This window comes from Panthera leo, chromosome D1 (assembly GCF_018350215.1).
Source record: "Panthera leo isolate Ple1 chromosome D1, P.leo_Ple1_pat1.1, whole genome shotgun sequence".
Taxonomy (NCBI): domain Eukaryota; kingdom Metazoa; phylum Chordata; class Mammalia; order Carnivora; family Felidae; genus Panthera; species Panthera leo.
The window spans coordinates 73,429,447-73,455,546 of NC_056688.1; the positions used below are offsets into that span (position 1 = coordinate 73,429,447).

At 42.1% G+C, this 26,100-nt stretch overlaps 1 protein-coding gene and 1 non-coding gene across 3 annotated transcripts; one reads left to right on the plus strand and one right to left on the minus strand.

Moving 5' to 3' along the window:
• The first annotated feature begins 1,158 nt into the window (after positions 1 to 1,158).
• On the plus strand, positions 1,159 to 18,610 carry NCR3LG1 (natural killer cell cytotoxicity receptor 3 ligand 1). Of its 2 annotated transcripts, none has more exons than XM_042905321.1 (5): positions 1,159 to 1,419; positions 3,900 to 4,247; positions 14,007 to 14,321; positions 15,867 to 15,967; positions 18,246 to 18,610. In XM_042905321.1, the coding sequence occupies exons 1-5, from the start codon at positions 1,308 to 1,310 to the stop codon at positions 18,273 to 18,275; spliced, it is 906 nt and encodes a 301-aa protein (XP_042761255.1). In that variant the 5' UTR covers positions 1,159 to 1,307; the 3' UTR covers positions 18,276 to 18,610. The 2 variants fall into 2 exon arrangements, with proteins under 2 accessions (XP_042761255.1, XP_042761256.1); XM_042905322.1 differs by lacking the exon at positions 1,159 to 1,419 and adding an exon at positions 3,484 to 3,569.
• On the minus strand, positions 2,988 to 3,120 carry LOC122201528. Its single transcript, XR_006194227.1, has one exon. It is a non-coding gene; the product is annotated as a small nucleolar RNA SNORA72 (small nucleolar RNA).
• Positions 18,611 to 26,100: the final 7,490 nt, after the last annotated feature.

Sequence of the window (26,100 nt, forward strand, 5' to 3'; positions counted from 1 at the left end):
ACAGTACCACTAAGTCTTACATTCACACCCTGCCTGATCCTGTAATTCTTACAACAGCCCTGCAGGGAAGATTTTACTATCTCACTTTTAGGGAAGTGGAAATCGAGGTAACTTGCCCACTGTCTGTCACACAATCAGTGATGATGCAGCTGGCAGTTGAGTGCAGGTTGGCCTGTGATTTTCTATAGATTACATACATTACTTTTAGTGATGTGAGGAAAAAACTAGGTAGGATCAGTGAGACTACTGGAATGCAAGATGCCGGGCATCTTACTATAGCACTGCTACTTGTGTTCTGAACTTTGTAGTTAAAACTGATTTAAAAACTGGTATGGAGGTGGTAAAACTTAGTGATCACTGAATGAACAGGTTTTGCTGGACAAAGTCAGAAGCCACTTTTTGGTTAGTAAGGGGATGGGAAATTAAGGGCTGCCTTCAGATGTTGGATACAAATTTGGCTTTCAGTTTAAGAAACTTAAGCTTTTTTTTTTTTTTTTTTTAAAGTAATGTAAGTTTATTTTGTGGATGGTAAGGGCAGTCATCCTGTGGCAACCTACCCACACTCTGGCACTGCGTTAGTTAACTTCCACCACACGGAGGGGGCGCCCAGCTTCACTTTACAAAGTGAACCTGGGCTCCTGAGGTGGCTCAGTCCGTGAAGCCTGGGACTTCAGCTCAGGTCATGGTCTCATGGTCGGTGGGTTCCAGACCCCTGCAAGGGGCTCTGCACTGACAGCTCGGCGCCTGGAGCCTGCTTCAGATTCTGTGTCTCCCTATCTCTCTGCCCCTCCCCTGCTTGTGTTTTTTCTCTCTCTTTCTCAAAAGTAAATAAACATAAAAAAAAACCCCACAAAAAACAGAAACAAAACAAAGTGAACCAGAGGCTGACCTGAAGCCCCCGCCGTAAGACACGTCCCCGTCCAAGGCAGTAATCTCTGCCGCCCAAGGCTGGGTTCCCCCGGCTCTCCTGCGCCATGGCGGGGCTGTAGCCGGGCACATGGCTCCTTACAAGTGTTCAACGTAAAGAGAGCAGCCAGCCAGACCCACTTCGCAGACAAGCGGAAGGGACTCATAGGCCTAGGAGGTGCGGGCTCGCCTTTACTTATAAGCCCTTTCGCGGGCTTGCGGGCTCGCGGGCTCCCGGGCGGCGGGCGGCGGTCTGCAGTCCCGCCCACTCAGCGTCTCTGTTGCTGAGGGCGGGTTGAGTTACGTAGGGGAAGCTTCTGGAGACAGCTTAGTAGGCGGACCCAGGCTCCGGCCGGTCCTTTGAGCAAGTGGGCGCAGCCAAATCGCGTGTGGCAGTGGACATGGCTCACGGGTGGGAAGGCCGTGTGTCGCGGGGCTACAAGCTGCCTCTCCTGCTCCTTCATGTGTCTCTGCCTCTACTTCTGTTCCTGTGGCATTCGCCGCCCAGCGCAAGTAGGCCCACTGCGCCCGGAGAGAGGGGGTGGGGGGGGGGGCGGCTGGGTGTGTGAGGTAGGCGGAGGTGGGGGGGGGGTGGAGGCAGGGTGGGATGCGTAGGCAGGATGGGGTGCTGGCCGCGCGGCAGCCCCCTCACCGGTCCGCGACAGCAGGACTCCCGTCCCGTCCGAGATCCGCAGCCGCTCCGGGCTCTAACGAGCTCCGGGAGCTCTCCTCTGAAATTCGAGTTCGTTTACTCATTCATTACTGTACTGTCGGCTGCTGTGTGCAGAGTCGGCCCTTGTAGAAAGCTGGGGCGGGGGGCCTCCTTTGATTCTATGCTCTGAATGCTCTGTGAATTTCAGAGCCGCTTGCATCATTTTGCTACAGCTGAGAAGGCAAAGGGGGAGGAAGTGAAAAAAAAACACTCTACTTGCTTATCCCACGTGTTGTCCGGGAGGCATCTTCACTTTACTGAAAAGTCTGCCGAGAGTGAGGGGAACGTTTTAACCTCGTGGTGATATTCAAACCTTCTCTTTTACTTTTTTTTTTTTTTGGGGGGGGGGGAGGGACCCTGATGGATGTTTCTGTCTAATTATCGAACAGGACACCAGAAGGCTGAAAGGCATATGAAGAGATGTTTAAACTCATTACTAATCATAGAATAGAAATTAACACAGTAAAATATCACTTGACGCTTACTAGATTGGCCAGAGTAGGCCAGGCTGTGCCAAGTGGTGGTGGGTGGATGGTTAGGGATGTGGGAATTTCGGAGACCATCTGAGTGTCCATCCTTGGGGCTGTACATGAGCCAAATGTGGATTTGCATGTAGAGAACTTGTCAACAACTTCAACCAATGGACTAGCCGTACACATAGCAGTGAGAGGATCTTGAAACAGTGCCAGAAGCAGAAACAGTAACATGTAACTCCATAGCATTTTCATAAGTTTGAGAAACAAAACAAGGCAGTTTTAAAGAGAACAAAAATGTAAGCATTAAACATCTTAGAATGGGTGCCTGTTGTGGGAGGGAGATGGAAATAAAAAATAATAAATAGTATTTCTATATACTTGCAATGAGCAATCCAAAAATAAAATTAAGAGAAAAGTTCTATTTATGAATCCATCAGAAAGAATAAAATACTTAGGAATAAGTTTAACAAAAGGAGCACAAAACTTTTACTCTGAAAACTATGTTTTTTTAGTTTTATAATTCATTTAATGGCAACTGGTAATCATCAAATTATCAATTGTTATCTTTAAAAGTGATTACACTAGGGGCGCCTGGGTGGCTCAGTCGGTTGAGCGACCGACTTCAGCTCAGGTCACGATCTCACGGTTCGTGAGTTCGAGCCCTGCGTCAGGCTCTGGGCTGATGGCTCAGAGCCTGGAGCCTGCTTCCGATTCTGTGTCTCCCTCTCTCTCTGCCCCTCCCCCATTCATGCTCTGTCTCTCTCTGTCTCAAAAATAAATAAACATTAAAAAAAAATTAAAAAAAAAATAAAATAAAAGTGATTACACTAGCTTTGCTATCATTTCTCAAGGATACCTAGACTTACAGATATTTCCCACATAAGATGCATCATATGAATCACCAGCATTGATAAAACCAGATCCAGGGAAAGAACTAAGTTTGGGGAGACATGCATGATCTTAATATAGCAAATGTTTAGCCTGTCTTGATTATTTACAAAATGAGAACAGCAGGAATATTTGCTGTTGAAAATTTTTAAAGAAGATCTAAAGTGAAATGGAAAAATTATCCCATCCTAAGTTTTTTTAGGCCGCCTAACAAATACCTTAGACTAACTGGCTTAAACAACAGATTTATTTCTCACAGTTCTGGAGGCTGGGAAGTCCACCATCTAGGTGCTGACTGAATTGGGTCCTGGTGAGGGGCCTCTTCCTGACTTGTAGAGGAATACCTTCTTACTTTATCCCCTGGTGCTGAGAAAGAGATCTCTCTGCCTGTCTCTTATTAGGACACTAATCCCATTTACGAGGGCTTCACCTTTGTGACCTAATCACCTCCCAAAGGCCCCACCTCCAAGTACCATCACACTGGGGGTTAGGCTTCAACTGTGTGAAATTTGGAGGGACACAAACATTCATTCCATAGTACATCCCCAAAACACATTTATGGATTGGAAGACAACATTATTAAGATGGTAGTACTCCCCAAATTGCTACACATTCAGTGCAATTCATGTTAGAATCTCGGCTGAGTTCTTTGTAGAAATTGATAAACTGATTCTAAAATTCCTCTGAAATTGCAAGGGACATAGAATATTGAAAACAATCTTGAAAAAGAAGAACAAAGTTGAACACTCTTACGTGGGTTAATGCAGGGCTGTGAACTAAGAGCGTCTGTACCTGAAACACCCCCTTCCCCTCACAAAAAAAGGGATTTGTTTCCATTTATGTGGTAGTGTTTGAGAGTATCAGGCCTATGTTTTTTTCCAACAGTCTCCCATAACTGAATTCTCTTATTGCCACAGGTTTCCTGCATGTCAAGATGGCAGGGACAACTCAGACTGTGCTCCTGAATGACAATGCCACTATTTTCTGCCAAGTCTATGGTTACCCCTCCCCAAACATAACCATTATGGGTGTCACCTGGTTTTGGAAGAATCCAGGGTCTGCAACAGAAGTTAAGCTATTTGAGTTTTTTGGAGGCCAACAAATGACAGGTCGACCTGGAGCCATGGTGCGTCTTAAGAGTTTGGAGAGTGGGAATGCCTCACTGCAGCTGCCAGGGATCCAGCTGAGGGAAGCAGGAGAGTACCGATGTGAGGTGGTGATCACCCCTCACAAAGCAGTGGGAAAAGTCAAGCTGGAGGTTGTGGGTGAGTTCCCTGGGGGCAGGGCCCTGTGGTTTCCGTGGTACTGAGGCTTGGGGTGGAGTTGTGGCTTGGCCAGAATGAGCAGAGGTTTAGAGCATGCCTATGAGTTAGACAGATGGTTTTGAGTCCTGGGTTTCCATGGACAGCTGAACAGTGTTGGGCAAGTTATTAATCACATAGAACCTCTTTCTGAACAAATGTAATAGTACCTGCCTAGGAGGTTTATTGTGGGGAAGAGTCTATGAGAAGTTCAGGTAATATGCTTAGTATAATGTATGGCCCACTGTAAGTGCTCAGTGAAAGACAGCTATATAAGTTATGATATAATTTACTTAGTGTATGGATGGTGAGTGTTTACTGCAGAGGTGTCTCTGAAAGGTAGCCGGGAAAGGAGTGAGATGCTGGGTTCCATAGATCTGAATCCTGTTTTATTTTTTTTTTAACGTTTATTTATTTTTGAGACAGAGAGAGACAGAGCATGAACGGGGGAGGGTCAGAGAGAGGGAGACAGAATCCGAAACAGGCTCCAGGCTCTGAGCTGTCAACACAGAGCCCGACGTGGGGCTCGAACTCACGGACTGCGAGATCATGACCTGAGCCGAAGTCGGCCGCTCAACCGACTGAGCCACCCAGGCGCCCCTGAATCCTGTTTTAGCTTTGCTGCTTCCAAACTGGGTGATTGGGCCAACCACTTAACATTTTTGGACCTGAATTTTCCCCTGCACAAAATGGGGTGATAAATCACACCTGTCTCATGATGTTCTGAGGATTACATAACATAATGCATGAACATGCCCAGCTGGGTGCTGGTGTGAGGTAGGTGCCCAGTGAAGACTTGCAGCAACAGCCACACTGTCCACCAAACACCTCTTTGAGCTCTTCTCTGTTATGATTGGTCTGATCATATGTAGATGAGCTTTGGGGGGTGTATTTGTTTGCTGCGGTTTGCCGTAACAAAATACCACTGACAGGTGACTTAAATGACAGAAATTTATTTTCTCACAACCCTGGAGTCTAGCAGTCTGAAATGAAGGTATCCGTGGGGTTGTTTTTTTCTGAGGGCTTTTTGCTTGGCTTGTAGATGGCCATCTTCTCCCTGTGTCTTCAGTATTCTTCCCTCTGTGCATGTGTGTCCTACTCTTTCCTTCCTGCAAGTACATTGGTCAATATTAGTCTAGGGCCCAACCTAATGATCTCATTGTAACTGAGTTACCTAAATAAAGACCCTATTTCCAAATATAGTCACAGTCCGAGGCACTGGGGTTAGGACTTCAGCATATGAATTTTGAGAGGCCACAATTCAGCCTATAAAAGGGGGACAACGTCTACGAGCCTTCCCAAAATTGTACTTAGGACTTTTAACATTTTGTACATATTAGTTTGGGGGATGAGAATGTTAAGTTAGGATTCATTTCCTTTGCAACTGACAGAAAGCTTAAAATAAAAGCATTTAAAAAAATTAATAGGTTTTATTTTTTAGAATAGCTTTAGATTGACAGAAAAATTGCAAAGATAGTACAGAGTTTTCATATCACTCCCATCTCTGCACACCACTTTCCCTATTATTAACATCTTGCATTAGTATGGTATATTTGTTATAAATAATGAGCCAATATTAATAATTATTATTATTAATTAAAGTCCATAGTTTATTCAGATTTCCTTAACTTTTAATCTGATGTCTTTTTTTCTGTTCCAGGATCCCATCCAAAATACCACAATACATTTAGTTGTTATGTGTCCTTAGGCTCCTCTTTACTGTCACAGTTTCTCAGTTTCACAGACTTTTCCTTGTTTTGGCAACCTTGATATTCTGAGGAGTAATGGTCAGGTATATCATAGGATGCCGCTCTATTGGCATTTCCCTGCTATTTTTCTCATAATTCACTGGAGTTATGGTTTTGGGGGAGGAAGATCACAGAGGTAAAGTGCCATTTTCATCCCATCCCATTTCTTTGAATGATTTATGACTCTTGGTGTTGACCTTAATCATCTAGCTTTAGTATTTGTCTGGTTTTTCCCCTATAAAGCTACTCTCCTCTCCTCTTTGTCATCTTATAGTCTTTGAAAGGAAGTCACTCTATGCAGCGTACATTTAAGCTGTGGTGAATTATGCTCCCCCTCCTTTAGAGTGGAGTAGTTACATAATTTATTTGGGATTCTTCTGCACAAGAGATTTCTCTCTTCTCCCTCACTTATTAATCTAAATTTATTGATGTCAGTTTGGACTCAGGATATTTATTTTGTACTTTAGGTTATAATTTCATACAACTTTATTTTATTGCTCAAATTGTTCCTGCTTTGGCCATTGGGAGCATTTTCAGTTGACTCTTGTGTCTCTTTGACATACTCTCATCATTGTGGGGTTTTGTTTTGATCTAAGCACTTCCTTACTTTCTGGCACTAGAAGATGCTCCAGGATCATCTTGTGTATTTCTTGTCCCATTCCTAGAATCAGCCAATTATTCAAGGAATTCTCTCTGGTTCTTTTGATTGGAAAATATGTTAGAAACCAAAATGCGGGCACTAGATATGCTTGTCCCCACTGGGATATCATTGCTTCTGGGCCCTCTGAACTGACAGAGCAAATAAATATGTGTATGTATACTAATCTGTGTATATACAAAAATCTGTAAGAATTTCTATTTTTAACCATCTGTGTCTATATTTATTTTAATATAGTAGTTTTTAATGATGTCCCTAACTTTAATCTATTACCATATGAATCATTCTAGCCTCCTTCTTTTGCATATTTGTGAAACCCACTCCAGCAGTAAGAAACCTGGCTCCCATCGTCCTCTCGTCTACTTACTTAATTGTTTAATTCTAGTATATGTCTACAGCCATATCAGAATTGTTAACTTGTACCCCCATGAGAAACAACATTATCACCCAGGGTATAGTACTTGCAATTCATCTTGCCTTTGTTCTTGTAGACTCCATTTATTTTGGAAGTTCCATAGGTCAGCACCTTTCCTCTGTCCCTTGCAGCGAGGCAGGCTCTTTCGTACATTTGTAGTACACTTAGATTTGTTGTTACAGTGTACCTTCTCTCTTTTGGGGGATTCCTTGAACTCTTAAATGGTTTATTTAAAATTTGCATTCCTTAAGGTCACTCTTTGTGTTTCTAGTTCTGTGAATTTGACATATATGTTACAGTATCACAGAATAGTTTTCACTGCCTCTGCTTCACCTATTTGCCCCTCCCCGTGGACCCCTTACACCACTAATCTTTTTACTGTCTCCATAGTTTTGCCTTTTCTACAATATTATATAATTGAATTGGAATCATCAGGATGAAGCTTTTTCAGATGGGCTTCCTTCACATAGCAATATACATTCAAGATTCCTCCATGCCTTTTTTTTTGTTGTTTGTTATTTTGGTGGCTTGATAGCTCATTTATTTTTATCACTGAATAATATTCCATTGTATGGATGTGCCAGAGTTTGTTTATCCACTCACCTATTGAAAAATATCTTGATTGTTTCCAGTTTTTGGCAATTAGGAATAAAGCTGTCATAAACATTCAGGTGCAGGTTTTTGTGTAGACATAATTTTTCATCTCAATTGGGTTAATACCCAAGAGTGTGATTGCTGGATCATATGTTAAGACTATGTTTAAACTTGTAAGAAACTGCCAGTTCTTCCAGAGTGACTGTATCATTTTGCATTTCTACCAGTCATGAATGAGAGTTCCTGTTGTTCTATATCCTCATCAACATTTGGTATCGTTAATTTTTTGTATTTTAGCTATTCTAGTAAGTATGTAGTGATATCACATCTTTGTTTTAATTTGTAATTCCAATGACATGTGATGTTGAGGATCTTTCTATTTGCTTTTTTGTCCTCTGCATATCTTCTTTTGAAAGATACTTGTTTAGATCTTTTGACCATTTTTCAGTTGGGTTCTTTGTGTCCTAGTTGTTGAGTTTTAAGAATCCTCTGTTATGTTATTTATTTATTTTTTGAGTTATCTGTATATTTTAGATACAAATCCTTTATCAGATATGTGTTTTGCAAATATTTTCTCCCAGTTTATGGCCTGTTTTTTCATTTTCTTAACTGTGTTTTACAGAGCAGAAGTTCTAAATTTCAGTAAAGTCCAACTTACTGATTTTTTGCTTTCATGGATTATGCTTTTGGCATTGTATCTAAAAGCATATCACCAAACTCAAGGCCACCTAGAGTTTCTTTTATGTTATCTTTCTAGACATTTTATACTTTTATGTTTAGGTCTATGATACATTTTGAGTTAATTTTTGTGAAAAGCATAAAATGCGTGTCTAGATTCCATGTGCAGACTTTGTGCATATGATGTCCACTTGTTCCAGCCTATTTGTTGAAGATTATCTTTTCTCCATTGAATTACTTCTGTTCCTTTGTCAAAGATCAGTTAAATACATTTGTGTGGGTCTTTTTCTGGGCTCTCTATTCTGTTCTGTTGGTCTATTTGTCTATTCTTTCACCAATACCATGTTCTATAGATTATTTTAGTTTTACAGTAAGTCTTTAAGTAAGATTGTGTTAGTCATCAAATTTTGTTGTTCCTTTTCAGTATTGTGTGAGCTATTCTGGACCTTTTGCCTATCCTTATAAACTTGAGAATCAGTTTGTCAGAATCCACAAAGTACTTTCTGGGCTTTTGATTACATTGAATCTATAGATCAAGGTGGGAAGAATTGACACCTTAACAATATTGATTCTTCTTTTCCATGAACACAGAATATCCTTTCATTTATTTAGATTTTTTATTTCATTCATCAGAATTTTCTAGTTTTCTTCATGTAGATTCTGTATGTATTTTGTTAGATTTAAACCTAAATATTTCTTTTAGGTTTAAAGAAATTTTAAGGGGGCAGACAGGGCACTAATTTAAATGGTATTGGGTTTTTAATTTGAAATTCCAATTGTTTATTGCTTGTGTATTAGAAAGCCATTGACTTTTTTTTTTTTTTTTTTTTAATTTACATCCAAATTGGTTAGCATATAGTGCAACAATGATTTCAGGAGTCGATTCCTTAATGCCCCTTACCCATTTAGCCCATCCCCCCTCCCACAACCCCTCCAGTAACCCTCTGTTCTCCATATTCAACAGTCTCTTATGCTTTGTCCCCCTCCCTGTTTTTATATTATTTTTGTTTCCGTTCCCTTAGGTTAATTTGTTTTGTTTCTTAAAGTCCTCATATGAGTGAAGTCATATCATATTTGTCTTTCTCTGACTAATTTCACTTAGTATAGTACCCTCCAGTTCCATCCCCGTAGTTGCAAATGGCAAGATTTCATTCTTTTTGATTGCCGAGTAATACTCCATTGTATATATACCACATCTTCTTTATCCATTCATCCATTGATGGACATTTGGGCTCTTTCCAGAAAGCCATTGACTTTTATATATTAACCTTGAATCCTGCAGTCTGCTGCTGCTGTAATCACTTATTAGTTCTAGGGTTTAAATATTTTTTTGGTCCAGTGTTGGGGATTTTTCTGTATAAACCTTGTATCTGAGAACAGACAGTTTTATTTCTTCCTTCTTAATCTGTAGATCTTTTATTTTCTTCTCTTGCCCTATTATACTAGCTAGGACTTCCATCACAATATTGAATAGGAGTGGTCAGAAGAGATAGCCCTGCTTTGTTCCTGTCTTTAGTTTCTCACCATTAAGTGTGATGTTAGCTGTAAGTTTTTTGTAGATGTTCTTTTTCAGGTTGAGAAAGTTCCCCTTATCCTAGTTTCCTGAGAGTTTTTAACATGAATGGGTGTTGGATTTTGCCAAATCCTTTTTTTGCATAATTGATATGATCATGTAATTTTTCTTCTTTAGTCTGTTGATGTGATGGATTATATTAATTGACTTGAATGATGAAACAGTCTTGAATACCTGGAATAAATCCCACTTAGTTGTGGTGTATAATTATTTTTATACATTGTTGGGCTCAATTTGCTAATATTTTGTTGAGGACTTTTGCATTTAGTGTACTGAAACATATTGGTCTGTAGTTTTCCTTTCTTGTAATGTTTTCATCTGGTTTTGGGATTACTGTATTACTGGGCTTAGAGAATGAGTTAGGATGTGTTGCCTCTACTTTAATTGCTAGGAGAAATTGTAAAAAATTGGTATCATTATTAATTTAAATGTTTGGTAGAATTCACCATTGAAACCATTTGGGCCTAGTGCTTTATTTTTTTGAGGTTATTAATTATTGATTAAATTTCTTTAATAGATGCAGGCCAATTCAAATTATCTATTTTTTCTTGTGTGAATCTTGGTAATTTTTGTCTCTCAAGGAATTGGTCCATTTTATTCAAGTTATTATATATGTGGGCATAATGGTGCTCATAATGTTCCTTTATTATCCGTCTGTTCATGGCATCAGTAGTGATCCCTCTTTCATTTATGATATTAGTACTTTATGTCTTCTCTGTTTTGTTCTTCGTTAACCTAGAAGCTTATCGATTTTAGTAATCATTTCAAAGCCACAGTTTATGGTTTCATTGATTTTCTCCATTGGTTTCCTGTTTTCAGTTTCATTGTTTTCTGCTTTAAATTTTGATATTTCTTTTCTTCTGCTTGTTTTAGGCTAAACTGCTCTTCTTCCTCTAGCTTCTGAAGGTGGAAGCTTATTAATTAAGATAGTTGATTTTATATTTCTCCTCTTTTCTAAAATATGTATTCAATATTATACACTCCACTCTAGGCATTTCTTTGGTAGCACCTGCAAATTTTCATAAGTAGGATTTTCATTTTAATTTCATTTGGTTCAAAATATTTTAAAATTTCTCTTGAGACTTTTTCTTTGACCCATATATTATTTAGAATAGAAATGATTTATTCTCCAAGTAATTTAGAATTTTTCCAGCCATCCTTCTGCTTATTTATATCTGGATAGCTCCATTGTGGTCTGAGAATATACCCTGCATGATTTCTATTCTTTAAACTGTTTAAAGATGTAGTCTATGAGCTAGAATGTGATTTATCTTGGTGAGTGTTCCACATGAACTTGAGAATAATGTATATTCTGCTGTTGGATAAAGTATCCTATTAATTAATTCAGTCCAGATGATTGGTGGTGCTATTCCTTTCAACTATTTTCTTACTGCTTTTCTGCTTGCTGGTCTATCAATTAATGAAAGATGAGTGTTAAAATCTCCAACTATAATTGCAGATTTGTCTATTTGTCCTTGTAGTTCTTTCAGTTTTTGCCTCATGTATTTTGACATTCTGTTGTCAGGTGCATACAAGTTGAGGATTTTTAGGTCTTCTTGAATAATTGATCCCTTTTTCACTAAGTAATGTCTCTTTTTATCCCTAATAAAAATTTTGTTGTTGTTGTTCTGAAGGCTTCTTTTAAATTCACAGTTACTCTAGCTTTCTTTGGGTTAGCATTAGTATAGTGTGTCTTTGTCAATCCCTTTGATTTAAACCTATCTGTTTAAACCTGTCTTCATATTTAAAGTGGGTTTCTTATAGAAAACATGTAGGTGAGTCTTTTGTTTTTTATCCACTCTGATAGTCTCTGTCTTTTAATTAATATGTTTAGACCATTCATTTAAAGTGATTATGTATATAGTTGGATTAGTATGTACCATTCTATTTGGTGAACTTGTTCTTTGCTTCTTTTTTTTTTTTTTTTTAACCTTTCTCTCCCCCTCTTTAAAAAAAATTTTTTTTTAGGTTTATTCATTTTTCAGAGACACAGAGAAACAAAGCATGAGTTGGGGAGGGGCAGAGAGAGAAGTAGATATGGAATCTGAAGCAGGCACCAGGCTCTGAGCTGTCAGCACGGAACCCGATGCAGGGCTGGAACCTGCAGACCATGAGATCATGACCTGAGCTGAAGTCAGACACTTAACAGACTGAGCCACCCAGGCGCTTCTCTCTCTCTCTCTCTCTCTCTCTCTCTCTCTCTCTCTTTATTGTAAAATATGTTTATTGATGATAAAACTTCTATAATTTACTACTGGTACTTGATGTTACAAATGTTAGGGTCTTTGAGATATGTAGGATCCTTGTAATGTAACTGGCATAAAAACCCCATGATTTGAGCTCTCCTAATCACTTTTGTGATTTCTGTTTCTTCCCACAAAGACCAGTCCTATGTCTTTCATAAATGCATCCAGTAAATGGAGAAATAAGCTGGGACAAAAACTGTACATTCTTTTAATCTACATGTTTTCCACACAAGATACATTTTTTAAGAGGCTCCTTGTAAGGATTTTCTGCTGGAATGGGCAGGTCCTCATTGCTGGCTACCTGTTTTCTTTGAGTTTCCCTCCTAGAATAGATTTGGTGCCTTGCAGCTCTCTAGGTTTTCCTCTACTGTTATCACCCTGGAGCCCCATTGCTGTGGTAATGAAGTGTTGCTGAGGGGAAACAGTGGATCTTACCATTAAAGCTCATTCTTGGAGACCTGTAAGCCCCTAGGCTGTGACCTTTAGAAGTGTTTCTAGGTGAGACCTGAAGGCTAGAGGGGGCTACAGTTGGCTAATCATCTTTACCCCAGGTCAGAGAAGGCTCTGGCAGTCTTTTCTCTTGAGAGCATCCTTTGTTATGGATATTGCACTGGGTATATTTTTAAATACCTTTCCTCTCCCCTGAAACAGGAGAGGATTTTTTCTTGAATCTTCACTGTGAGAATCTGGTGGTGTTCCTGGTGGTACAACCAATGAAAGTATGGTGGCCGCCATGAGACTGAGCCCCCACCCCCACCTCAGGAGTTTCTTACTCTCATCCTTTAGAGATTTGTCAAGAGTTGCTACTTAAGTGCTTCTACTGGTTTATGGCTCTGGTATCTGCTTACGGTGCCATGATCTTGGCCGTGATTCTCTCAATCTGCCTGTCTAGTTTTCAGGGTGCTGGTTTGCCTTGTCACCTCAATTCTCTGATGGATCTAAGAAAACTTGTTGATGTGCAGTTTGTTCATCTTGTTACGACTTCCAGGGTCTTCACATGTTAGAAGGGAAACCAGAAGTCAACAATGACTTTTAAAAAAGGTAGTTTATTGTCTTTCACACAACTGTAGCCAACCCAAGGCAGGTGAGACAGTTTTGTGACCTTAGAGGACCCAGGATCCTTTTATCTTATCACTTTGCCATTCTCAACAGGTAGCTTCCACCTTGAGTTTGGAAGTGGTTTCTCTGTCTCTAGTCATCAGGTGGTATTCCAGCCATTCTGCAGGAAGGAGGAAGGGGGAGAGGAAGAGAAGGACACAGTCCTTTTCTTTTTCTTTTCTTTTCTTTTCTTTTCTTTTCTTTTCTTTTTTCTTTTCTTTTTTTTAAAAAAATTTTTTTTTGGCACAGTCCTTTTCTCTAAGATACCCTTGTTATTTAAGGATACTTCCAGAAAGTTGCTCTCATCACTTCTGATTACAACTAAATTACTAGACCCTAAGTTCATATGGCTACATGGAGGTTGAAAGATGTAGCTTTAATTTGGATATGTCATTGAAGATTGGAAATTGGCCATTAGCAGTCTCTACCACAGCAGTGTTCCAAGCCTTTCCTCAGATTTTTACAGGTGTCTATGTAGGATACAAAGTAGCTTAAGAAACTCTGCTCTGTAAAATTGCTGTGAGAGTAGGGAGCCATAGCATATCAGCTGACACTGAAACCAACATTCCCAGAATATTTAGCCTGAGCAGAATCCCATTCAGTATGCTCACCTTTCCTAAAGGCTTGCTGAATCTTAGGATTGTTATTGGGGCATTGGGTTGATAGTAATCTAGTCCCTACCTACCCTCAAAGTTTGACTTCTCTCTTGGCAGCTTTCCCAGTCAGCAGCTTGTTTCCAGAGCAAGCCATAGTGAAAGAAAAGCAAGAAACACTTATTTTGTGTATGTCAAGTGGGTTCCACCTTGACAACATTACTATTACGTGGAAAAAATTATCCCAGAAGGATCCTCAGGAGGTTTTTGAAGGCATCATCACTAATCACACCATCGAGAATGGTATGTTTAATGTCACTAGCTTCTTGATGCTGAAGCCCTCTCTGGAAGACAATATGACCATCTACCAGTGTGTGATATATCACAAATCCTTGCCTACCCCTCAGAAGCTCAATTTCACCTTGACTGTGATAGGTAAGCAACCTCTTGAACATTTCTCTTACTCTTCACCTTGAGGTCAGGTAACATAAAACTTTGGTTCCCAGGCAGTCCCTAAGGGAAGATTGGGGGCCAGTAGGGAAGATAGAAAGCTTGGTATGGCATAGCTCAGCCCTAGAGTCAGCAGTCCAGACTAGGTCTCTTAAGCCAGGGCAGATAGTCTAGGAGGTGGAGAGTGGTGACAAAAGTTCTCAGATGAAAACAGGGCTCCTTGTTAGCCATGGCAGTTTAAGTGACCTGGGTGGTCTATATGGCTTGGGGTGTGAAGCTTGCTAGCTACAAGGAGAGTGGGCATAGGATCCTGTCCGTGTCCTCTGAGGATAAGGGTCTATCAGGGGCCAGGGACCCAGCCCTGCCAGCAACTCTTCTGCTCAGGCTCCAGGTCCACTGCAAACTGTTGGCTGGTAGAGGCTGAGTCAGTTCTGCCTTATGGATTGTGCCCAGGATGGGGAGGCCATAGTGGAGTGGTCCTGCAGGAGCCCAGCACTTTCCCCGGGCATATTGGATCCTTAGCTCAAGATCTACAACTCACTATAGAATCCTTCCTGCTGGTGGAATGAGGTCCATTGAGCACATATCTTGGCTTCCTTGGTCACAGCTCTGGTCCTGGGTAGGTATGACCCTTCTGATTAGATGCATCTGCCTGGAGCTGTGAGGGGTAAAGAAGGCAGGGTCTGACAAGGAGCCCTGTGGGATGTGGTCTGGGTGTGCCAGATGGGCACTGGGATGGTCCTGGAGGGAGAGAGGAATGGTTCTTGGAAGTAAGGGCTAGGAATGTGTGTATGGGTGGTGTGTGAAGGGATATGTACAGGGTGTGTGTGGGGCATGGGGAGTACGAAATTGAAACACGCTTCGTGTGTATCGAATAAGGGGTTTGTCTGCATCATATGTATGTCTGAGTCCATTCAGGTTGCTATAACAATTTGCCACAGATTGGGTGGCTTAAAAACAACAGATCTTTATCTTTCACAGTTCCAGAGGCTGAAAGTTTGCAATGATTGTGCCACCATGGTTGGGTGAGGACTCTCTTCTGGGTTGCACACTTCTTATTGTATCCTCACATGGTGGAAGGGATGAGGGAGCTCTCTAGGGCCTCTGTCATAAGGGCACTAAATCCATTCACGAGGACTCTACCGGCATGACCTAATCACCTCCCCCAAACCCTATCTCCTAATACTATCACGCTGTGCATCAGGATTTCAGTACATGAATTGGGAGGGGGGGCACACATATTCAGTCTATAGGAGTAAGGGTGTAGTAGTTTGGAAGCTTTGAACATTGCGTGGCATGTGTGTGTGGTATGTAGTGTTCAGTATTGCAGTGTTTTCTGGCAAGTGCTAAACACACTGTTTGATGGGTGGAGGTGTGTGTGATAGGATTGGAGGACGCCAAGACGGGTGGCAGAGGGTCACAGGGACAGGGAAAATGACATACAACCCCAGGTCCTAGCAGTGGTTGTGTGGTCTCTGGCTCCAGCCCTTAGGTTTCCTCTTAATGTTTTTTTCCTCTTTCCCTCTGCAGAATCTGAGAAGACAGCTTGGAGTTTGAAGAACATTTTTTTCTACATTGGAGCCCCCTTGTCACTTGCAGTGATTTTATTAATTATTTATCTTTTAAAAAAGGTAAGAGGCTCCAAAGCAAAGTTTAGCCCTATGTTTTGGAGTTGACTTTGGGAGTTCGGGGATTCTAGAATGCCAGTGGATGCCGTTGAGGAGTTCTTAGGATTGATATTGGTGTGTGTTTGTGGTATGTGGCTTTTCTGATGCTGCACTGATGAACTTTCTTTTCCGATCTCCATGTGGTGCTTTGTGACTCTGGGGAGACGCAGTGTAAAGCCCTCTGCCTCTTCGTAATGTACACATCTCATTGTGAATCAAACACTTTTGGTTCAGACCAGGTTTTTGAACCATGTATGGGCTGCACTGTTGTTCTCACACATAGAAACTGTGGCTCAGAGGTGAGAATTCCTTCTCCCGGGTGCTGATATTTTGTTAATAGTTCAATGAGATAACCTACCACCAGATTTCATTGGTTTAACTAGGAATTTCTTTATTTTTTTATTTCTATTTTATTTTAGAGAGAGGGCGCAAGTAAGGGAGAGGGGCAGAGGGAGAGAGGGAGAATCCCAAGCAGGTTACATGCTCAGCACAGAGCCTGATGTGGGGTTTGATCCCATGACCCTGGTATCACAACCTGAGCCTAAACCAAGAGACAGATGCTCAACTGACTGAGCCACTCAGGCACCCCTAACCCGGAATTCCTAACTCTCCCTAAGTGTTTCTGAACTAAAACATGTTTTCAAACATGTTCTTCCCTGACTATGGCCCAAATATCAAATAAAACAACTCAAACTGTAGAGGCCCAAGAGACCAATGTAAATATGTTTTTTAAAATGGTTCCACAGAATAAAATTGCCTTTAGTTTTTTATGGGCCTGCCAAGGCAGAATCTGTGCAGTAGCTAATACGTCTCATTATAAGTGCCTTAGGAAAAATAGAATAATCAGTTAATTAAGAAAAAAGGCGGGGCGCCTGGGTGGCTCAGTCACTTAAGCGTCCGACTTCAGCTCAGGTCACGATCTCGCGGTCTGTGAGTTCGAGCCCCGCGTCGGGCTCTGGGCTGATGGCTCAGAGCCTGGAGCCTGCTTCCGATTCTGTGTCTCCGTCTCTCTCTGCCCCTCCCCCGTTCATGCTCTGTCTCTGTCTCAAAAAAAATAAATAAACGTTAAAAAGAAAAAAAAGGCTATTTGTTTATCTAAAATTTGCCAACCGATTCATGGGATTTATTCTTTGGGTGGGACCTAGGCCAATGAGACAACTAGATATAAAGTGGTTTTCAAATGTGTCTTGTGGTATTTGTGACTGTTCTCCTATTTCTTGCCTTCCTCTGACTTCTGATATCCAGGTGCTCTCATGATAACCTCACGTTTGATGATGATACTTTTTGAAAAAGAGACTCAAGCCTTTGTGACTAGCCTGGATTCTGCAATTTTGCTCCAATTTTGTTTGCAGTTTTGGCTCCAAACCTTCACCCTTCCTCACATCCATGTCCTTTGCCATGTAATATTGAAGTGTCCTCCAATTATAGGCTGCTCCTTAACATTGGGCTCAACCTTATGACTTGCTTTGGTCAGTAGAATGAGACCAAAGTAAAAGAGTGCCATTTCTAAGTCTAGGCCTCAAGAGACTTGGTGCATTTCCATTTGCTTTCTTTGGTGCTTCTGATGTTAGTAAGAGGAGGATGCATCCAAGTGGGCCTGTTGGGGGTGAGAGACACTGGAAGCAGAGCTTGCTGCAGGCTGAGCAACACTGGAAGTTAGGGCTAGTTGCTGTATTGGAGGCCACACTAAATCATCTAAATCAGATGACGGCCATGCAACACCCAGACAGGTGAGCAAATCTGGCTGAGATCATCAGTACTCAACAGAGCCAACTCTCAAATGAGTTTGAGATAAATACTTTTTTTTTTTTTCCAGAGCCACTGTGTTTTGGGTTGGCTTGTTACACAGCAAAAGCTAACTGATACAGCTCCTCATGAAGCTGAATTTTGACTAGAATGTATGGTTGCTATGGAGATGTGCTGCTGAGACCCTTTGCAGAGAGAGCCTGCTATGGAGTGTACTCAGCCAACATGCTCCAGCTGTGTCATCTCAGGGAGCTGCTGCAGTATTTGAGCTTATGCCATGCTCTCCCTGGGAAGCCCTAGAAAATAGCTGAGAAGGCCAGGAGGCTTTGTAGTTCCCTGTTGGGGTGGCTAACACTTTCTCAGAGTTGCACTGTAGTCTGAGGCTCTTGCTACCCAATCTTCTCCTTCCTCGAACCTTCACAGATATGAGACCTGCATCATGGTCTAAAGGTTTTACCCCCATACTCATGTGCCCTCTCCCCTTTATCTTTCGCAGGCACGACCCCAAACACGTCCCTTATCCTGAGTCTTGAAAGCTTCTTCTCAAAACACCCAAACCTATACAGCAGAGACTGAAGAATGAAAATGAGGTGCTGTCATTATGATGCATTCGTGTCTTATTCACATGGAGGAACCACTAGAACATTGGAAGTTCTTACACAGAAACATCAGAAACAAGGTTTCTCAGCGAATGCATAAGTAACTGAAATTACTTTTCCTAATGGCTTTAATGGTTTGCTCAAGAGCAGACTGTTCATTCTTCCTTCCTTAATAGCCTTCTGCCAATCAGCTCATCCAAGAAAAAGAAAGCAATGTTTTCCAAAGAAGACATACAGATAGCCAACAGATACATGAAAAGGTGCTCAACATCACTAATTATCAGGGAAGCCAAAACCACAATGAGATATCAGCTCATACCTGTCAGAATGACTATTATCAGAAAGACAAGAAACAACAAGTATTGGTGAGGATGTGGAGAAAAGGGAGCCCTAGTGCACTATTGGTGGGAATGAAAATTGGTCAGCCACAATGGAAAACAGAACAGAACAGTTCTATCTGAAAATAGAACTACCATATGACCCAGCAATTCGACTTCTGGGTATTTGAAGAAAATGAAAACACTAACTCTAAAAGATATATGCGCCCCTATGTTCACTGAAGTATTATTTACAGTAGCCAAGATATAGGAACAAGTGTCCATTAATAGATGAATGGATAAAGAAAATGTTATACCTGTGTCACACACACACACATATATAAAATGAAATATATGTGTATATATAAATGGAATATATAATATATATGTAAAAAATATATATAAAATTCTGTTAACATATAATGTAATTTATTCATCTTGGAATTTTATTCACCCTTACAAAAAGAGTGAAATCTTGTCATTTGCAACAATATGCACGAAACACCTTGAGGGTGTTATGCTAAGTGAAATAAGTCAGACAGAGAAAGACAAATACCGTATTATCTCACATGTGCAATCTAAAAACCAAAACCCAAGCTCATCAATAACAGAACACAATGGTGGTTTTCAGGGTGGGGTGGGGTGGATGAAACGGGTGAAAGTGGTCAATGGTACAAACTTCTAGTTATAAAATAAGTCATGCGGGTGTAATGTACACCATGGTGCCTTTAGTTAATAATACTGTAATGCATATTTGGAAGTTACTAAGAGTAAATCTTAAAAATTTAGAAAAACTTTTAAGAAAAAATATTTTTGTAACTATGGATAGTGACAGGTGTTAATTAGACAGGTGTTAATGAGATTGTTTTGCAACATATACAACTGTTGAATCATGTCATACACCTGAAACTCATATAATGCTGTATGTCAATTATACTCCAATAAAAAAAAAGTAACATTTAGTGTTTCTGGACTGTGGGCTGTATCCATTTCAAATTCTGCTTCTTAGTTCAATGAGATTGACCTGTACATGTTAATATAAGAATAAATCTATTGAACTGCACTTTTAATTTAATATCTCTAAATTTTTCTTTGAGAGGAGACAAGTGACTTGTCTAGGGTCTCATGGCTAGTAAAGGGTAGAGCTCGGGTTTTTAATCAATGTGTCCTACTACCAACGAAGATCCAGGGTGGGGTTGGGCTGTGAAAGATGAGCTGGAACATTAGGTTTAGAGGAGAGGCTTAGTCTGTACGGTTCTTGTCTATTCTTTTTTTTTTTTATATGAAATTTATTGTCAAATTAGTTTCCATACAACACCCAGTGCTCATCCCAAAAGATGCCCTCTTCAGTGCCCATCACCTACCCCCCCCCCCACCCACCCCCCATCAACCCTCAGTTTGTTCTCAGTTTTTAAGTCTCTTATGCTTTGACTCTCTCTCCCACTCTAACCTTTTTTTTTTCTTTTTTTCCCTTCCCCTCCCCCATGTTTCTGTTAAGTTTCTCAGGATCCACATAAGAGTGAAAACATGGTGTCTGTCTTTCTCTGTATGGCTTTTTTCACTTACTATAACACTCTTGAGTTCCATCCACGTTGCTACAAAGGGCCTTATTCTTTCTCATTGCCACGTAGTACTCCATTGTGTATATAAACCACAATTTCTTTATCCATTCATCAGTTGATGGAAGTTTAGGCTTTTTCCACAATTTGGCTATTGTTGAAAGTGCTGCTATAAACATTGGGGGTAGTTCTTGTCTATTCTTAGGGGAGGACCTGTTGGTTAGTGTGCTTGACCATTGCCTTAGCTTCTGTAACTGAACCAAAGTGACTGATGCTATTCCCAAATGGATCTGTGTGTGGGCACCTCATTCAGGACAGAAATTGAAAGGAGTGTGGAGGGTCTTATGCCAGGTGTTAGTCATGGGTAAGGTACAATGGTGGTTCTGAATGTAGTTATCAGGGATGTGAGGTTGTATTTCAGGATCTTTGTGGGGCAGAGAAGCCCTGTTTACATCTCTATTGAAAGTTGAAGTAATGACCCTGAAAACAGTTCTTAGGTCACTCAGGCGGGGCACAGTCAGTGCATGGGCATAACTGACATGGAAAGCTCTTGGCTAAGAGAGAAGACTAGAATGGAATCCCCATAGCAGAGTTCCCACCTGAGGGTGATTTAGAGTCCCTCTAGTGGCAGCACTGGGGATTGCGGCATCAGTGTAGTTGGTGCCTATTTCAAGGATACATCGTTAGAGGAGCTAATGAATCTCATAAAATGGAGATCTGGAAGGAAGAACAGGGCAACCGCTGGAACTGTGGAGCAAATGAAGTAGTCCAAAAGTGTTTACCATCATCAAAAGAGACGTGATTCAAAAACAATGACACCCTTTGGGAATAATAGTAAGGCAGTTGAGGTTTTTTCAGTTTTGTAAAAGAAATTATAATTTTGTAGATATTGCAATAGAGTAATAAAGTAATATAAGGAAAAAATAAAATTAGTGGGAAAATGACAAATGGGATCTTTTATAGGAAGATAAAAAATTAGATATAAAATGTGGGGGATTGTTGAATGGATATTACTGATTGCAAGGGAATCTATGATGTAGAAAAAAGAAAAGGCATTAAGGAGTTACTAAACTCAGAAATGAATATACTGGTTACACCTTCAGAGACCTGAAGAGTCACGAAGGGAGGCAGAACTATGGGATGGTTTTCATTCCTTGACTTCCAAGATGGATGGGAAATCAAGACACACTAGAAATTTAACAAAAAAGAATGAAAGTCTCAGCCAGAACTGTATTGCATTTACTATTCTCTGGAGTAACTTCCTTCCCCAATAATGATGGCATTAGGTGAATAACGAATTGATCAAATGAAGTAAAGTGCTACCTGGTGTGGTTTGCCTCACCTTGAGTGCTGATGGTCTGGGGAGGAGGAGTTTGGGACATATTGTGCTGCAAAGAACCATACACTGTCATGAAGTAGAGGCAATGTGACTAACGTGAGCTGAAGAAGGCTATGGGCACTGTTGACCCATACTCCTGTACACCATTGTTTCTCCCAGTGAAGGAAGTAAGTTGCATATGTACTTTGTATCACCCATTCCACTGTTGGCATCAGTGTCTGGAAAGACCCAAAGCCAAGGAAAAGGCATAAGTTCGCATTCCTTGTACCCAGGCTGGTCAGTCTAGATGGCCTACCTTTCATGTCACTTCAGAGCGGGGTCTTCCCAGAGCGGAGATAGGGGAGGGTGTAGGTAGCACCTTCTTCCCTCTCCATGAAGGTACACAATGCCCCAGGCAGGTGGACATGGCAGAGAGGATGCTAATAATCTAGATTCTAATGCAACAAATCCACTCTCTGGAACCCAAATCTGATGTTAGCCCCATTATCCTATTTCTGTGTCTTTTCTCAGCTCCTTCCAAGCTGGAACAGATCTATTGGGCTTTAAACCTGCCCTGATCTGGGGTCAGCATGATTTGACATGCAGAATTCATGTCTTCTTCCCCAAAGTCATCTGCACGTCTTCATACAACATAGGGTATCTGATACCTGAAACTGGGGAGACCTCAGAAGTGAACCCAGAGAGCTGTGGGAAGCCTGACCTACTCTACTCCTTACCACAAGCTCCCTAGGGAAGGATGTTGGGGAGGATCTCAAGTTTAGGACACAGATTGCCGCCTGGGGAGAATAAGTGGGTCCTGCAGAAGCTAGGTGAGTCCACTCCAGCAGAAGGACCAGAGGGCCACCTTCATGAGTAACATGTGGGCCTTGTGGTTACTGGCTGGAGATGCCAAATTCATAAGCATCAGGCCTGGGAAGATTTCCAGTATGGCTAGTGGGCTAGTTTTTTCAGACTAGCGGTTCCATTTCATTACAGGAAAAGGGTGGCTTAGCTTCCCTCCCTGTTGAGCTAAGGACTGAAGTCTAGGGCACCTATCACACCATCTGGTGTGAGGTGGGGACTGACATGAGTGGCAGATGTGCCCCCATCAGTTTGCATGGCCACCTGACTGACTGGGGGGAAGGTAGCCTGGAAGGTAGGGATCCCAGTCCTCTTGCAAGAAGGGAGAAGATGGAGGCCAAGAGGAAGTGTCAGTGAGGTCTCTCTGGCTCCTTTGGTGTTTTGGACATGATCCTGGCTGTCATTTAACCACAGCTGAGCCAGCCATCAGTTTCAATCCCAGGACCTTGGTGGGGTGGGGGGAGACCCCAGGGGCTTTCTGAGTTGCACTTTTCCTCTTGTGTTTGGTCCAGAGACATCTGTCCCCTGCGGTGGATCTGACACTTAGAGCAAGGCAGCCCACCTGGTCACTGGGATTGTGCAGCAGGGGGAAAGGAGCTCAGTCCGAATCTTGGGCGTGCTACTTACCAAATACAAGATCTTAGTAAGTTAACTCTACTTCTGATCCTGTATCCTCATCTGCAGACTCAGAAGAGAACATTGCCTCCCTCAATCCTGGACCCCAGTGACACGAGATACTTTCCTCCCCTTTCTGGGGAGCCTGGAGAAGAGCCAGTCCTGCACATGGGTGTGAACTAGCTTGGGTTGCTCTGTCTGCTCTCATGTGATGCCCCCTGCTGTCTTGGAAGCAGAATATCAGAAACAAATGTACCTGGGAAGTTGCTGCTGGGAAGAGTGGAGCTCAGGGGAGTTTCCTTGTTTAGGCCTGTGCCTTAAAGAAGAGGTGTCAAGGAAGTATTGGTCCAGCAGCTTCCTCCATGCCTGGAACTTTCCAGCTCTTCCCTGAGCTAAGCTTTAAGGCTAGGGCTCTCTCTTAGAGGGGAAAGCTTCAGACCAGTGGCCCAGATTTTCTAATCAAGTAGGTCTTCTATGTGGCCAGCAGGTGGCGCTAAGCCCCCAGCTCTGCCCATTCTGTCACCAGCCCTTTAAGGTGGAGGGGGTGGAGGAAGGTTACTTTGGATGGGGCTCCGAGAATAGTCCTGCTGAGCAGCTTCTCATTAATGAGTCTGGCCCCTCTCCTGGCCAGAAGGGCTTAAGGACAGCTAAGCTGAGTCCCAGGAGCCAGGCACTGTCCCCAGAACTCTGGGCTGACTCTGAGTAGGTTTTCATCCCTTCTAAACCACAAACCAAACCAGTCAATGTTGGGGTTCTGTGTGGGTGCAGGCAGCAGGCAGCTTAGAGCTTGGACAATCAGTGGCAGCTTCCTGGCCCCTCAACCCTACCTCTGGAGTAGCCTGGGACAAACTCTCACTGATCCAGTTAAAGCTCACAGCAGGCTTCAAACTGCAACAGTGATGCTGGCTTGTTGTTCTATACACTATTCATCATTCATTTATTCGTTCATTCAGCACTTAGTTCCAGCCACAGTGCTGAATCAGATATAGGCCCTGATCTTAAGAAACCACAAACTTGGGTTTGCCACAAACACAGGGAAAAGTTTGGGCTGCCCACAAACACAGAGGAAGGGAAGGGACTACCTCTTTTCAGAAGAATCAGGGAAGGCTTCAAGGAGGCATCATTTGGCCTTGACCACAGTGACATGAGATACTTTTATGGATTTCAACAGGCAGAGATGAGGCCTAGGCATTCCAGGCAAAGGGAATAACAGAAGCAAAGCTCAGAGGTTGGAAGGTCAATGTTACGTGAAAGGAGGGAATAGTGAGGCTGCCGGGGGATGGGTGGCTGCACAAGGTCCTGGCAAGAGAACAGTAAACTGCAAGGTTGGAAAGCAGAAATGGCTGGCTACAGGGTCTAGCCTGGCCCCAGAAGGTGATGGAGGATTAATGAAAGTACTTGACATGGGAGGAAATGACTGCAACCGTTTGACTGGGACAACTCTGAGGGCTGCATGGCAGATGGACTGCAGGGGGTGAGGTGAGACAAAAAGACCAGGTAATAGGGTCTGCCGTAGCCTCTGTCTGTGTTAAAGTAAGACCAGGCAGAGAACCTCATCACCGAGGGGAAGTATAATTTCTCCCTTGACATTTGTGTGGTCAGTTGTCTCATCATAGCTAATTTACAGCATAAAACAGTTAACATTTATTGAGCCCTTGTTATGGATGAGGCACTGAAGCCTTTTACATGTGTTTTTCACTCACTCCCATAACAATTCTATGAGGTATGTACTATTAGCAGTCCCACTTTATAGATAAGGCAACTGAGGCACAGAGAGGTTGAGTTACTTGCTCAAGGCCTTAGAGCCAGAGCCAGGATTGGAACCCAAGTTGGCTTAAGAGCTTACACTCCAATTACTACAGGCATACCTCATGTTATTAGGCTTTGCTTTATTGAGTTTTGCAGATATTGCATTTTTCACAAATAGAAGGTTTAAGACTTCAGTGGAGGAAGTTACTGGAGATGTTACAGAATTAGCAAGAGAATTCGAATTAGAAGTAGCGCCCAAAGATGGGACTGAATGACTATAATCGCACGATAAAACTTGCATGGATGAGGATTTGCTTCTTAGGGCTGAATGAAGAAAGCGATTTCTTGAAATCGAATTTACTCCTGGTGAAGATGCTGTGAGGGTTGTTGAAAGACAACAAAGGATTTACAATATTACGTAAACTTAGCTGATAGAGCAGCGACTGAGTTTAAGAGGGCTGACTCTGAATTATGAAAGAAGTTCTGTGGCTGAAATGCTATCACACAGCATCGCATGCTACAGAGAAATCGTTCCTAAAGGGAAGAGTCAGTCAGTGCGGCATACTTCACTGTTGTCTTATCAAATTGCCACAGCCACCCCAACCTCCAGCAACCACCGCCCCAATCAGTCAGCAGCCATCAACATCAAGGCAACACCCTCAAGCAAAAAGGTTACGACTCCCTGAAAGCTCAGATGACAGTTAGTACTTTTCAGCCATAAAATATTTTTTAATTAAGGTATGTACATTGTTTTTTTTTAGACATAATGCTATTGCACACTTAACAGACTACAGTACAATGTAAACATAACTTTTATATGCACTAGGAAACCAAAAAATTTATTTGACTCTTTATCGCAATATTTGCTTTATTGTGGTGGTCTGGAACCGAACCCTCGATTATCTCCGAGGTGCCTGTAACTAATGCATATGACGTCCCCACCTCTTGCCCTGACCATCCAGCCTTCCAGCATATTGCTGGAAGTGGACGCAGGGCCCAGGGCTATAAGCCTGGTAGGTGCTCCGAGACTGAGATGGTCAGACAGGCTGGCAGGGCTGGACTACCTGAGGCAGAAAAGTAAAAGTCTCTCCGAACTGGGTGACAAGGGTCAGCCCCAAGTCCTTTGCCTGGCCTCCTGGCTAGGATCTGTGGCACCTTTGGAATGTGGGCTGGCAGCTGCCAGCCCCTACCCTCCCTGTCCAGCAGCATGCCTCTCCCCCCCCCCCCCCCCCACAAGAGCAGCCCAGAGTGTAGGGAAGTTTTGTTGACAACAGAGAAGGCAGAATCCTGGGCAAGTATACGCAGCACTGCTTCAAGAGTGCCACTTGGGGTC

Bases quoted from the DNA above. Each gene is read 5' to 3' on its own strand.
- NCR3LG1 (XM_042905321.1), top strand. From the start codon at position 1,308: ATGGCTCACGGGTGGGAAGGCCGTGTGTCGCGGGGCTACAAGCTGCCT. The intron at 4,248-14,006 runs GTGAGTTCCCTG...CTCTCTTGGCAG, and splicing joins AGTCAAGCTGGAGGTTGTGG to CTTTCCCAGTCAGCAGCTTG. The intron at 15,968-18,245 runs GTAAGAGGCTCC...TATCTTTCGCAG, and splicing joins TTATTTATCTTTTAAAAAAG to GCACGACCCCAAACACGTCC.